We start from the raw sequence: 14,338 nt of genomic DNA, 5'->3' as shown, positions 1-14,338 counted from the left end.
CAGAAGTGGAGGGGACCACTTATTCTGTAATTTCCAGGATTGTCTCAAACTAAGTTTGAGATGACCTTCTCTCTATTTCACAGTATCTTTTCAGTGCATAAGGAGGCCATTCGGCCCATTGCTGACTCTCTGAAAGAGCATTCCACCTAGTCCCACTTCCCTGCCTTATCCCCATAATCTTGCACACTCTCTCTCCAGGTAGCAATCCAATTCCCTTTTGAATACTTCGATCGAATCTGCCTCCACCACCCTTTCAGGAAGTTTGTTCCAGACTCCAACCACCCTCTGGGTGAAAAAACTTTTCCTCACATCACATTTACTCCTTTGGCCAATTATTTTGAATCTGTGCCCTCTAGTTCTTGATGTTCTCTTGAGTGGGAACAGTTTCTCACTATTTAACCTGTCCATACCCCTCAGGATCTTGAATATCTCTATCAAGTCTCCTCTCTGCCTTCTTTTCTCCAAGGAAAACAGTTACAGCCTCTCCAATCTACCCTCATAGCTGCAGTTCATCCCTTGGATCATTCTCTGTACTCTCTCCAATGCCTTCACGTCCTTCCTTAAGTATGACACCCAGAACTGGACGCAGTATTCCAGATGAGGCCTAAATAGTGTCTTATATGTCCTCCTTACTCTTGTGCTCAATGTCCCTATTAATAAAGCCTAAGATACCATATGCTTTATTAACTGCTCTCTCAACATGTCCTGCCATCTTCAATGACCAATGTATGTATACACTGAGATCCCTCTGGTCCTGCATCTCCTTTAGAGGCTCTCCCTTCAATTAGTATTTGTGATCTGGGTTCAAAAAAGTTAACATACAGTGTGAGCAAGTACAAAAATGGAAAGGAACTGAGTTGTAAGAGGAGTTAGCAATCTTCCCTTCCATGTAATTATCTCTTCCCTAGCTGATAGATTGTATTCTTAAATGTGACTGTTACGTATAATTGGCAACCGAGAAGTTAGATTTTATGGCACATAACTTCAGATGGATTAAAATGAGGCTACATTTTAGTAAGGCATTATTGTTCAATTAAACTTGTTATTCCACAATGTTTGTACATTGCTATCTGGACGGCTGTAAAACCTTCCTGGCACATTATAAAATTAAATTGTTGCCAAAAATGCAGTGATTTGCATGATACATTAAGTGGAATTCTTCTGTACTGGCAACTTGGGAATACATTTATGGTTTAAGACGACTATAGAAGGAAAAAAAATACCAATCAATGCAGTGCTGGTTAAATGGCAACCATGGACCCAATTGTTCCTTCTAGCTCCTGCATTCTGCTGGAGTAATGGCGGTGTTCATGGTCCAAAAGCACTAGCAAGCTAAAGTCAATTCTGGAATTTTGTACATCTAAGTGTTAAGTGTAACCTCTTGCCCAAATAAAGGAAGTAATGGAGAAATTCACCTAAGGACATAAACAGTTATGCAATGCAAATAGTTTGCGTTGCCCCATTTTACTGCTTCTTATGTTTGAGCAGATTCTATTTTTTATATCCATTTTATAATTACCACTGTACTGCATTGAATTGCCAAGAGTGACATGGTTGAGTTTACTTTCATGATCTAAAAGTTCTCAATGGAATATAAATGAAACCTGGGCTACTTACTGATCAAATGCTTTAAAATGTATACTGTCTTAAATTTTTATTGTCTTGTCTTTTCTTTATTTAAATATAGGCTTATTAGTTAATTACGAGAATCAATGGTCTCCTGATGACTCGTTGAATCTATGCAGTGTTTAGCCAAGCCATATACACCAAGGGCAGGATTTTGAGGCTGTTGGGCAGGCAGGCCTGGGAGCAGCTGGGAACCGGCCTGCCACCTGTGATCGGCCCCCGACCGCGATTTCATGCTGGCTGGCCAATTAATGGCCAGCCAGCGTGAAACCTGCGCTGAAAGGCTCAACGCTGCCGGAATGGGGGCGGGAGGAAGGTGAGCGCTGAAGTCAGCGCAGGGGAGCGCGCAATGAAAGCTCTCTGAAGGCAGAGAGTTGCCTCAGGGAGCTGAAGAATTTTAAACCCTTAAATAAAGATTTTAAGGTCCCGGAAAGAATCTCTCACCTAAACATGTTGCCCAAACATTTTTATTTTTTAAAAATAATATTGGAAACCTCATCCCAACCTTGGATGAGGTTTCCTCAAAAATGCAAAGGCCGCCTGGCCAATTTGCCTGCCCGCCACCTCTAACATTGGATGGGTAGTGAAAAATAGCAGTTAATTAATTGATTAATGGCCTTAATAGGCCTCTTAATTGTTGGCTGGCGTGCTGCCAACTCTCGCGTGTGCCTGCCCGACTGAAATATTGCTTGAGTGTGCGATGGCATCGGGATGCTCGCCTGATGTTATTGTGTGCTATTTCACGCTCGGGCATGTCGGACACCCGCCGCATGCCGAGTGGAAAATCCTGCCCCAAAGCTCAATTCCTAGTATGTGCTAGTTAGCTAATTTCAGTTGAGATAGTGCTGGGGCCCTACAATTGTCCTCAATTCCTTTGTGGTAGAAAGATGAAAATTGGCAAGATTCCGTACTCTTGATTGCCACAGCAGATGAAAGCATGCATGGGTGGATATTGGGCAGAATTTTTCTCCCATCGGGCGGGCGCATGCCCGACCCAAACAAGCATAAAATGACATACGATGGCGTCGGGTGAGCGTCGCAACATTATCGCGCACTCGCTTGATATTTTGGTTGTTGGGCACACGTGGGAGTCGGCCTACAATTAAGCAGCCTACAAAGGCCCTTAATCAATTAACTGAGTGGAAGTTTTCACTGCCCGTCCAACCGTTAGATTGGCAGGTGGGTGAGAAGGCCAAGTGGCCTTCGTACTTTGGCAAAACCTCATCCACGGGCGAGATGAGGTTTCAACCAGTGATTTAAGAAAAAACCTTTTACATTCCTCTATAACATGTCCCTGCTCATGTGACAGAGTCACACGAGGGGACATGTTTTCCTGATTTTAAATATCTTTATTTTTATGGTTAAAAATCTTCAGCTCCCTGAGGCAACTCTGTGCGCCTCTCTCTTTATTGCTCACGCTCCTTCCTCCCCCACCCTGGCAGCGCTGCAGCGTGCAATTCATGCTGGCTGGCTGTTAGTTGGCCGGCCAGCGTGAAATCGCGGTGGGGGCCTGATCTTGGGCAGTGTTCGGCTTCGCAACCGTTCCCTGGCCTGCCTGCAGCACCTGCCCTACGAGGGCAAAAGTCTGCCCCAGATGAAGATAGAATCAGACTTATTGTTCTGTCAAAGTCATGTAGCCTTCACACAAACAAAAGAGGAGTATTTTATACTTGAACCATTATTTTACCTGTCCAATTGACATCGATTCAGGTCACCTTTGACAAAAACTTGGAAAATTAGTTGATGATGACTAACAAAGTAATGGAGATGAGCATCTTCTGAAAGTAAGATCCAAAAGGCCATATATTATTCAAAGTTTCACAAGTCATAACCCAAGCAACAGAAATCTTAAAGGAATGGAAATATACATTGTTGACAACAACAGCTTTGAGGGCTTGGATATAACAGATCAGTCCTATTTTGCTAGTGTAGAAATGGAGCTCAAGGTGGATAGAAACATGCAGAATGAAATCACCATCCCATACTGAGTTGATTGATCTGAAACCAATGCAAAGAAACACAGCAATCTATCCACATTATTTAAGAACCATATGAAGAAGAAACAATAAATCAAGAGCATCATCACACTATGTAGCAGGTGCAGTAAAAGAGATCATCTTTCCCCCTCCTGCCTACATGCCAAATGCAAAGGCAAAGCACCAACCCAGTCAAAAGGCAACATCAAATGTACATTCTGTGACCAACAGTTCAAAATCCAAAGGGACCTTTGGCGTCATGTGTGACCTAAGCTGCTATGCTGAGAAGCCAAAAAAGGATAGTTAGAAAAAATCCTGGAAAAAGTGAGCTATGAATGAATATGTTCAGAGGAAAAATCAAGATTGAAGAAATATAAAAATGATAATCAACAACCAACAACAGGAAAAATGAATAAACAGATCTAAAATTAGTAAAAGTTAGGAATAGTCTCTCGCCTGCAGAAGGGGATCTGGAATTTTTCAATTGAAACTTAAAAGAAGCCGACCCACTTGCCCGGTTTCATCAGAATACTTAAAACCTAAATTCACATTCCAAAGCCCATCAAAGGATAAACAGATATCCATGTAGTAAATGACGTCCTTATGGATGCAACGAAAACAGAAATTGAGGCTTCATAAATTAGGCTAGTTTAAGCAACTAATAATAAAAATAGAACCAGATGGACCACTCGGCGTTGATGTAGGCATTAGATTTGGACACGGCAAAGGCACATCATTCAAATACAGTAAAAAGAGCTGGTCAACCTTGATTCTGAAGACTGAAAGCAAAGAACAACTCAAAAGCATATAAAGTTAGAGATGTATCACCATTGGCCCAAGGATATTACACCTCTTCATTAAGCTGATAGCAGGAAGAGTGGTTAAGGGCATCAGACTGAACCCCAGCCAAAAGACATTCAACTCAGCCACAGCATTATGTAATGAAGATATTGACCATCATTCAGAACATAGCGAAAGATGTTAAATATAATAGAAAATAACTTGCAGTGTTATTTATCAATCTTGTTAAAACATAACTGATCTTTGGGAACTGGTATAATTCCTATAGAGGGAATGATACAAAATAGTCAGACTAAGGGTCTCTCCAGATTTTCTCAAGCAGTTAACTTACTTAGTGATGTTCTAAGACTGATGTTACATATTTTACTATATTGTATTCGTAGTCTTACACGTTGTTTGTGTTCTGCAATTGTGTAATTGGCTTTTGAATAAACTGACAAATTCATATCAGATGATGTATGCCTCATTTGTATCCTAATAACCCCATAATTTCTTTACTGTCCTCTCCAACTCTATCCTGTGTGTGTGCCTGGTGGCTCAATGAGGTCCTTTCAACCTATTACCCACTCCTCCCCTGACCTTGAGAATTTCACTGGTGTTCACCTTGAGGATAAGCCAGACTAAGGCTTGAAAAGAGCATTGTTCAATAGAATAGTGCAATCAAATACCAAAGCATGCTTGTTCAATGTTAAATTTATCCAACAAGTGGGGAAAGAGGAGAAAAATGACTAAAATGAAATAATAAACACTATCAAGTAGTTGGATGATTATGGCACCTTATAGTGCCTGAGATTCATGAGTACTAAGTCAAAATCTTTAGAACACAGATATAGCTTTTTAATTGTAAACATAATATTGTATGGAAATACTTCCTCTTCAGTTCCATATGTCTGAAATATATCTCACTTTCCATTTTCCAGTTGGATGTCTGTTTTGCAGAATAGCAAAGAAGAAGCTTTAAACAACGCTTTCAAGGGAGACCATAACACAGGAGAAAATAATATTGTCCAAGAGTTAACAAAAGCAATTATTGTAGAGGTACAGCGGATGACTGGAAATGATGTTTGCTGTGATTGTGGGGCACCAGGTAATTTGTGTTAACAATTAAATGTTGATTAACAGGATTGTTGCATCAAAGAAGTCAGTTCTTAGTCACAAATACCCTTTCACTGTTTATATCCCATGTTTGGTTTTAACTGCACATTATAATCTATTGATTTTATTTCCATATCCATCTGTCCTATAGTATTAGTAAAGAGCTAATTAATGTTTTGCATCAAAACAATACAAATATCTCTACAATTGGGACTTAAAGTTGATAACTAGCTCCGAGAGGCTTCACGTACCCATGCAAAACGGACATGATGAATGCGTATACAATAGTTGATGTGAAAATGTGAAATTTTTCAAGTTTTCTTTGGCAGCTTTCTTTTGAACTATTGGTATCCTGTGAAGCTCCATTTATTTCTTGGAATGTTGCTTTTGATTCAAAGAATTAGTGAATTTCTTACATTCTGATCAACTCTCCTTAGCACTCTCCTGAACCTCTTACCAAAAATATCCTTTCTAGTTTTGTTTGACCCAAGCCAAAGTCATCAAGGCCAACAGGACAGCAGAGTGAGGAGGCTGTTTCCAATGCCGGTGCTGGTGAGGGTGGAGCACCTGGACATAGCACCTGCAAGCGCAAACTTAAAGCACCTTAACCACAACATGGCCTGAGCATGGGTGATATTTGTTTTTCATTGGTGTGATGGAGAACACCTCTGAATTTCATTTGTTAACTTTATGGCAGGCACCATATCATTAAATGTGTTTTTGTTCAACAAGCCTCTGGGTTCTTCTTTTGTTCTGCAGGTGCAGGGTTAACCCATGATGTTACTTGTTTCTCATTAAACTTTATTGAAATGGCACGTAGTGCATGTTGTTGACCAAGCAAATGTTCTTGTCAGGAATTGAGTATGGAGCCTGCAGCCCTGGCATGTGGTGGTGGTTGTTCTTATTTGGTAGGCTAGCTGAAGGAGTGTTGGATCAAAGCATCCCGGTTGTCCCTGCCTCCCTAGAGGTTGCCCAGGTCAGCTTCTGTGCCCTCAGTGTTATCCTGACTGTGCTCGTCCTCGGACTCACTATTAGACTCATTGTCAGTTGCCTGAGCAGCTGCATCAAGATCATGTTCCCCCACTGCGTCCACCCTTTCCAGCGCCAGATTATGGAGCGCGCAGCATGCAACCACTATCAGCGACACACGAGTTGGGGATATTCGAGTGCGCCCCCTGATTGGTCCAGGCATTGCAAGCACATCTTGGGAAGACCTATGGCTCTCTCTACCACTGCCCTTGTGGACTCATGGCTCCTGTTGTACCGCTGCTCGGCCTCTGTTTTCTGGTGGTGGAGAGGCGTCATGAGTCACCTTTTGAGGGAATAGCCCTTGTCACCCAACATCCATCCATCCGGTCGGGCTGGAGCACTGAAGAGTCTCGTCACCTGGGAGTGTCTCAGGTTGTAAAGGTCATGGGAGCTGCCAGGGCACCTTGCACAGACTTGCAGAATCTGCATCCTGTGGTCACACACTATCTGCACGTTCATGGAGTGGCATCCTTTCCTGTTGATGAAGGCACCCAGCTCACCTGCTGGCACCTTGATGGCCACATGTGCAGTCGATTGCACCCTGGACACGGGGGAACCCAGCAATCGTTGCAAAGCCTCTGGCTCGCTCTGCCTGGCTGGACTCATCCGAACGGTAGTGAAAGAAAGTCAATGCACACCTGAACAGTGTGTCTGTCACCAGCTTGACACAACTGTGGACAGCTGATTGGGAGACTCCACAAAGATCACCTACTGACCCCTGGAAAGAGCCGAAGGTATAGAAGTTGAGGGCCACTGTGACCTTCAGAGCCACTGGCATGGGATGTCCGCCCACACAATCGGAGCTGATCTCAGGGCTGATCCTCTGACAGATGGAGGTCACTGTCTCCCTTAAGGCAGAGCCTCCTTCGGCATTGCACCTCAAACATATTGAGGTAGGTGCGTCACCTCCTGTAAACCCTGGCAGCAGGATAGTGGTGTCTTCTGCAGCTCCTTCAACCTTGGACTTCCTGTTGGCCCTGCGCCCCTTATGCCTGCGCCTCTCCTCCCACAGGTCACTCCCCTGGAGGCTGAATCGGGACGCCTGGTCTCCTCCCCCTTCTGCCCCTCTCTTCCTCCTCAGAGGAGGTGCCTCCAGCGGAGACCACAATCCCCATTCCCAGGGTAGGAGAAGAAGGCTGCCTGATACCTGGAAGGCCCCAAGTGGTATGAATCCTCCTGGGGCCTGAAAAACAACAATGAGTCCTGAACTGAAGCCTCTCATTTCTGTCAAAGCAGCTCTGAAGTGAAATGAAGATGCCCTGTTCACACAAGCAAGCAGCAACAAATTATGAGCTAAAGTAGAAACTACTTGCATTAACAAGCGCACTCATCCCTCTTAATCCGCCCATGGATAAGGCTTTTAAAAATATTGCCTGCCCATTTAGCCCGTACAACGGCCTGAAAATTGCATGGGCCACGTAAACTCCGGGACAATTGGTGTCTCAAGGGCCTTAATTGGCCAGTTAATTAATGGCGGGCGCATCGCCGTCTTAATCGCGTGCCCGCCTAGTGGAATATCACAAGGGTGCACGTTGACGTCGGCCAAGCGTGCCGACGTCTACACGCTTCATTTCTCGGTCGGACGTGACGGGCGCGCACCCCCACGCTGACCTAAAAATTCTGCCCTAGAGGAAATTTCTCTCATTACAGAAGATGAGGCTGTCCCAATTTCACTGTGTATGAAATATACAGAAATCGTATTTTAAGCATGTATTAACAAATGTTTTTGTGCGTGGACATATATTTTTTGTAGAGAAGTTAGAAAGGAATTAACTGGAATGGTGGTGAGAAAGTTGGATAGGAGTGAAGCGAGTATGTACTGAAACTCATTTTATTCCAAGATTATGGCTTTCCCCTTGAAAGTATTTCTTTATTGATGAAAGGGGAATTAAATATTATTGTCAGATGCTTGGCTGTGGGATGGAAAGCAAGAGTGAAGGTAAACCCTTCCCAGCATTCTGATTAATTATATCAAATTTTATAAATTAAAATGTTTGATAAGGGAGTCTTCAGCAAAACCAACCTTCAGAGATGAAAGCAAGATTTACAGAGATTTTTCTCAATGCAGTTTCAAATGAAATATTGAAAATATAATTTGACAACATAATTGTTATGAAATTGTCAAAAGGGAAAATTGTCACGCTTCACTGTAGAAAAGTCACAGAACTCTAGATTAAATCTACTAAATTGGAAAATAATTGTTGCTGTATGACCAATTTTGATGCAGTTATATATCAAAAGCTATCATGGAGAATTGTGTTTATAAAATCAGTTCCACAGTTGTCGGATTATAGTTACATTTCCAGGTAATATTTACAAGTAATTCATTTGGCTTGGCACTAACAACATCCAACAAGTATGTGGAGGAGGTGGACAGAGTTTAATCAAGATGCTCTTGATGTCATGAGTTGGAGGGCAGGGTTGATTTACTTGCTGGTATTTACCTGCCCATCATTTTAGTGTGTTTGTAATAGCAAAGAATGACCATTTAATCTGTTTTTGAGGGCACGTATTCAGGGAGTAATGTTGGTTAGAACACAGGAAAGCTCTTCTCTTTGACAAGTGCAATGGAATCTTTAACATCCACTAGGCAGATAGGATGATTTAACACATAATCCTAAGGGTGGCACCTCTAATAATAGCTTACTCCCTCAATGTGAATCCAGGTCTTATACTCATCACCAGGCATGAGGCTGAAGCTTACAACCTCTTTATACAAAGTATGAAGTACATCCAATGGCATCAGACTGATTTATTGACTGAGTATTCTAAGTGGATAAAAATAACCTATTATAAAGCAGGACATTTCAGTGGGAATTTAATTTTTTTTGTTTTAGAAAAACGCCTAATCATTTTACACCTGTCCAAAATCATTTTTTTTAATTAACAATGTCAAATTGTCATGGACATGTGGTTTGCTAAAGGTTTCTGCTTTACTGTAAAAGATGGTATTAGATCCTAGTAATAGTGCTTGTGGTATTTTGAAATTGACTGGTACATTTTATTTAACAGACCCTACGTGGTTATCTACTAATCTGGGAATTCTAACATGCATTGAATGCTCTGGAATTCATAGAGAACTGGGGGTTCACTACTCCAGAATACAGTCCCTTACATTAGATGTGTTAGGAACATCAGAACTCTTGGTAAGTCCCTTTTTAATTAAGAATTTTGTTTTAATCCAATTTCTGCAGAAAATTGGAGTAATAGTCAACACAGGTTGCTGTTCCACATTGTTTGCAGGTTAGTTATAGTATAATATGGCAGTAATGAAAGCCTAAGGGCAGCCCTTCAACTTATCTGGCTGCTGAGGAACATATATGGTGTAGAAAGATAAGATGGAAAAAGGAGACAAACCACATAAGTGGGGAAGCACTCAAATGAAATGCAGCTCAAGTTATACATATTGTAGTGTAAACAAAGGGAATTTAAACTGAAATATGACTTGACTATAAAAATGAGCAAACTTCGCATTTTTTAAAAAGATAGTTTGGTGGAAGAGTCATGCTGATGCAACTCTGGCTCCAGACATAATGGGGGTATATTTTAATCCTTGAAAAGAGGTGGATTAGGGCTGGGTAAAGAGGTTAAAAAAAAAATTAAGATCCTAATGCTGCTCACTTCTGGTTTTTGGCGGAGGCAAGGCATGGTATGGACAACCAACCAACCCAGTCTCAGGATGTATGTTGGTTTTTGAAATATTTTAAGCAGTCTGTGTCTCCATTTTTCCCCAGTTTTTATTTTTAATACGTGGAGGCTAGAATCCCTAAACCTCAGAAATTTCAGCAGGTAAGAAGAGGTATGAAGGGCTGGATCCATGAGGCAAATGCCTTTATTCCAGTGTTTTTAGGCCAGAAGGAGCAGAAATGTTTTTGTCAGGCCGAAAAATTCAAACTACCATGTGATCACACCCTCACAAATATTTGACCCCCCCACCCCCTTCATCCCTCATGATGTCCAAATTTCCCACTCCCTCCCCAGCCCTGCCATCCCCACAGTGCCCTAATTTGCCAAAAGATTTTACACAGAATTAAATGCAATCTTGAGACCAAAACTGCCTTGTCTGTGCCATCATGTTAAACATCATAATTTTATCAACTGTCAATCTTCCAGAGATTAAGCCACTTTGTTTATATGTAACAAAGGCCTTAATCTGCTGAGAATTAAATGAGCAAGTGTTTTCCTGCAACAAAGAAGAGCGGTGCCACAATAGTTGCCACACTCAGCTATGCTTCCTTTGCTGTTATAAATTGGCAAGATAACTTGATGAGCCCAATCCTTCGGATAACTTTGAATTTCTATATCCAGCACAAAAATGATGTAGTAATTGATCATTACATCCACATCAGTTCTGAGAAGTTCCAGATATATTGCAGCAGGTTGGAGCCTTGCTCAGCTTCATACTTGTAATTGCCATAGCAACTTCCTCTCATAGAACAGAGATTAAACTTAGTGGTCATGTATTGCTGTGAATGCTGCCTAAGACAGCACCTCATAATGGCAGAGTGGGGGAGGGGCGGTAGGATGATTACGCAGGCTGCAAAAGTATATTCTCCATCGCTTCATCTGCATCTCCTGATCTGTCAGCAGGAATCCATCTGAGGCTTTGATATGTCGCAAATGCATCTCTGATTCAATTATTTCAGAGTGTTCTTCAACTTATCTGTGATTTTACAAGCCCTGGCTCTTTGACCATTCCTTATTGCCCACTTTCTCTGTGAGTTAAGGTCTTTATAGAGAGATGTACCCCCTTAAAGGCATCCAGCAAACCTTTCAATGGTGTCTAGAGTATGTGAGGAAAGCCACTCCTCTTTAGCCCATCTTCTTGGTTCATTGGCCTCCTTAAGGTCAGTATTGAACAACGTATTCTTAAAAAGAAGCCATTTCTCTTTGCTATCCTGAGATGAGGAAGTTGAAGGTCTTGTTAAACCACCCCAATATGTTGCCAATATACAAAATTTACATTAAAGTCATCCAGTTTACTGATATCAGATTTTTTTTTTCTGCTGCTTTATTTGGAGTTTTCTTCAGATGTGGACAAATAGTCACCATGCAGGTCTGAGATCAGAGTCAAATCCTGGAGACTAGAGAACTTGCATTGCCTGATCAACCTACTCCCTCCCAGAACATGGTCAGTTTCCTTTTAGGTAACCCCATCAATCAAGTACTATGTCTAGCGATGAATATTTTTGGAAACAAGGCTTTCCAATCCTGAGGGTACAGAGTGCAAGGAAGCAATCATTGTCATAATTTGGGTTTTCACTCCCATTGGCCTACAGAATTTGGTCTTGTGACAGCCTATTACAATAGACAAAGATGACAAAGACACCAAGAGGAATTTTCAAATCCATTCTTTGGGTAATTGACACACAGCAATCAAGAGAATTATAAAACTGGTCTACCAACAAACAAGCCTCCAGAGTGCATGCATTAACAATCACCACAGTCACCTCGTGAGAGGAATCCTGGCTTTAAGGAGCCATGGTGATAGTGGAGCACAGTTTAACACTGCAGAACTGCATCTAGAGGCATTAATCAAAATACTGCTTTGGGTCCACCTGATGTACTGGATCAAAGGTATAATATATTGCCCACTTGCAGCTCCCCGGAGCATCAATACCTAAATACCCAGCAACGAAAATGCAAACACGATAGTTCTTCGAAAGGAGAGACATTACACCAAAGTCATTCATGTTGCGCGTATTGAATGCACATACGAAGACATGCTGCTTGATGACCTGCATGATAGGTGATGTGGAATAATGTCAGCAGACAATCAGTTGATCAATGAATTAGGCGAGAGATTTCACAGTCAACTTGTCAAGATGATGTGGTACATTTATGGTCATAAATGGATACTCTCGGCTGGCTACCAGTCAATGCTGATGGATTCATAGTTCTTTCAAATCTTAGACGGGCTTGCCTGTGGAGGCTAAACAGCCTCGGTTTGGACAAGAATTTTCCCTCTTGGGTACAGTTAGTTCACAGAACCTCAACTTCTCTCTGAAATGGTGTAGCTGGGAACTCAATTGTTTGAAAACCACTACAAAGAATAACACCCTTATTATACAGTTCAAGAACCTAGCCCACCATCATAAGCTCAGGGCAGCTATAGATGGGCTTTAAGTGCCAGTATTATCAGTGATGCCCACGTTTCAAGAATGCACTATAGCTTTTCTACCTAACATCATGGTAATACATTTAAAATGGAAATAATCTGCTTATAGTTCCAACTAAAAGGTCCAACTGGTACTGCAGGTTTACAATGGTCTTCGCATAGGCTGAGCCTAACCGAAATTATCAATGCATTTTGAAATTAAACCTTATGCTCCATTCAGCGATGCATTTTGAAATTAAATCTTGCAAACCATTCAGCAATTTTAATATATAATAGGTTGGCTCAATGCATTAAGATCTAATGGGAAATTGTTATTTTTGACAGCTAGCCAAGAACATTGGGAATGCAGCATTGAATGAGATCATGGAAGCTAGTTTGTCAGACGAAACTGCCAAACCTAATCCCAACAGTGACATGTAAGTACACACAATTTTGCAGTTTGTTATGGGAAGAGGCACAGTACATTTGATTCTGAGAAGTCTGCAGGGTTTTCTCTTCATACTTTTTCAGGAGTGTATTATTATTGCAAAGTGTGTTCTATCTTCAATTTTGTTTCAAGTTGGCTAACCATACAAATAATAGGTATGGATAACTCAATAGTCTACATCATTTGAAAGTGACATCTTATTCTTTAAAATCATTTTTCTGTTTTTGCATCTTTTAATTCCTCTGTGCAAATTGGGATTACGTTATGGATATGATTGTCACTTAAAAAAAATAATTTTGGCATACATGCAAGACCTTATAGTGTGGGTGGTGAGGGAGAGAATTGGAAGTCAGGCTTTACCTCATGCTTTCCCTACTAAATTAAAAATGAAGTTGTCCTTGATATTGCTCCCTTTTTTCATAAGTAAGTAAATGAAGGGTGTCCAAGAATTTTTGTATATGGTACTAGTAGTATTGAAATCAGAATCAAACTTGATGGGTCATTTATTAGTTTCAGAATTAAGATTTTCAAGTAGGATTACAATAAAATCTTAGTCTTTTGAATTTTGCAATAAAAATCATTTGGGTTCAGAAGGATTGTATAATTAGGTATTCTGAAAACTATTTCATGAGATTTTTTGAATAATTCAGTAAAATTGTCTGAAAAAGTTAAATGTGCTCTTGTGATTCTGGAATTTATTCTGGAGAAAGTTGTGTTTTGTATATTATCAATGAGCTTTACATTCATGCTCTGTGTTTTGCATATTGAGTAGTTTCCAAATTGCATTTTTCTCCTGATAAGCATTCTTAATTTTTGCATATTTTTCCAATTTCCTTTTTTTTTTGTTTAAATAGATTGCTTATAATGAAACTAGTTTAGCACTACCCGATGTTTATTTCTTAAACCAGTAACATTTAATTTTCTTTTCTAAAACCTATATGGGATAAAAATGGGTAATCTCTTCTTTGCGATTGCATTGAGTCCCTGATGCAACACATCAATTGTTTTGGCGTGCTCTGGCCTCGTGTATCTGCAATATTCATTGCTCCACCTTCAGCCTTCACCTTATTCAACCTCATGGGCCTTAAACTCAGTAATTCCCTTCCTAATCCTCTTTGCATCTCTACCTTTCCTTTAAGTCACTCCTTAAAATCTACCTTTTTGACCAAGTTTTTGGTCATCATTTGGTCCCAATATCTTTGTTCCTTATTCTCAAACTTTGATAGCATTCATGTGAACCACCATATATTTTTACTTTGTTAAAGT

General features: G+C 40.8%; 1 protein-coding gene across 2 annotated transcripts in view; it reads left to right on the top strand.

Moving 5' to 3' along the window:
* The window catches only part of asap2a (ArfGAP with SH3 domain, ankyrin repeat and PH domain 2a), a 211,086-nt gene that overhangs the window by 158,000 nt on the left and 38,748 nt on the right, over positions 1-14,338 (top strand). For both annotated transcript variants that reach the window (XM_078541632.1, XM_078541631.1), the window contains exons 14-16: positions 5,324-5,490; positions 9,540-9,673; positions 12,970-13,061. In XM_078541632.1, the coding sequence (XP_078397758.1) occupies positions 5,324-5,490; positions 9,540-9,673; positions 12,970-13,061 (393 nt within the window). The remainder of the gene's footprint in view (positions 1-5,323; positions 5,491-9,539; positions 9,674-12,969; positions 13,062-14,338) is intronic.

This window comes from Cetorhinus maximus, chromosome 5, assembly GCF_964194155.1.
Source record: "Cetorhinus maximus chromosome 5, sCetMax3.hap1.1, whole genome shotgun sequence".
In the NCBI taxonomy this organism is placed as follows: domain Eukaryota; kingdom Metazoa; phylum Chordata; class Chondrichthyes; order Lamniformes; family Cetorhinidae; genus Cetorhinus; species Cetorhinus maximus.
This window is presented reverse-complemented; position numbering and strand designations above follow the sequence as displayed.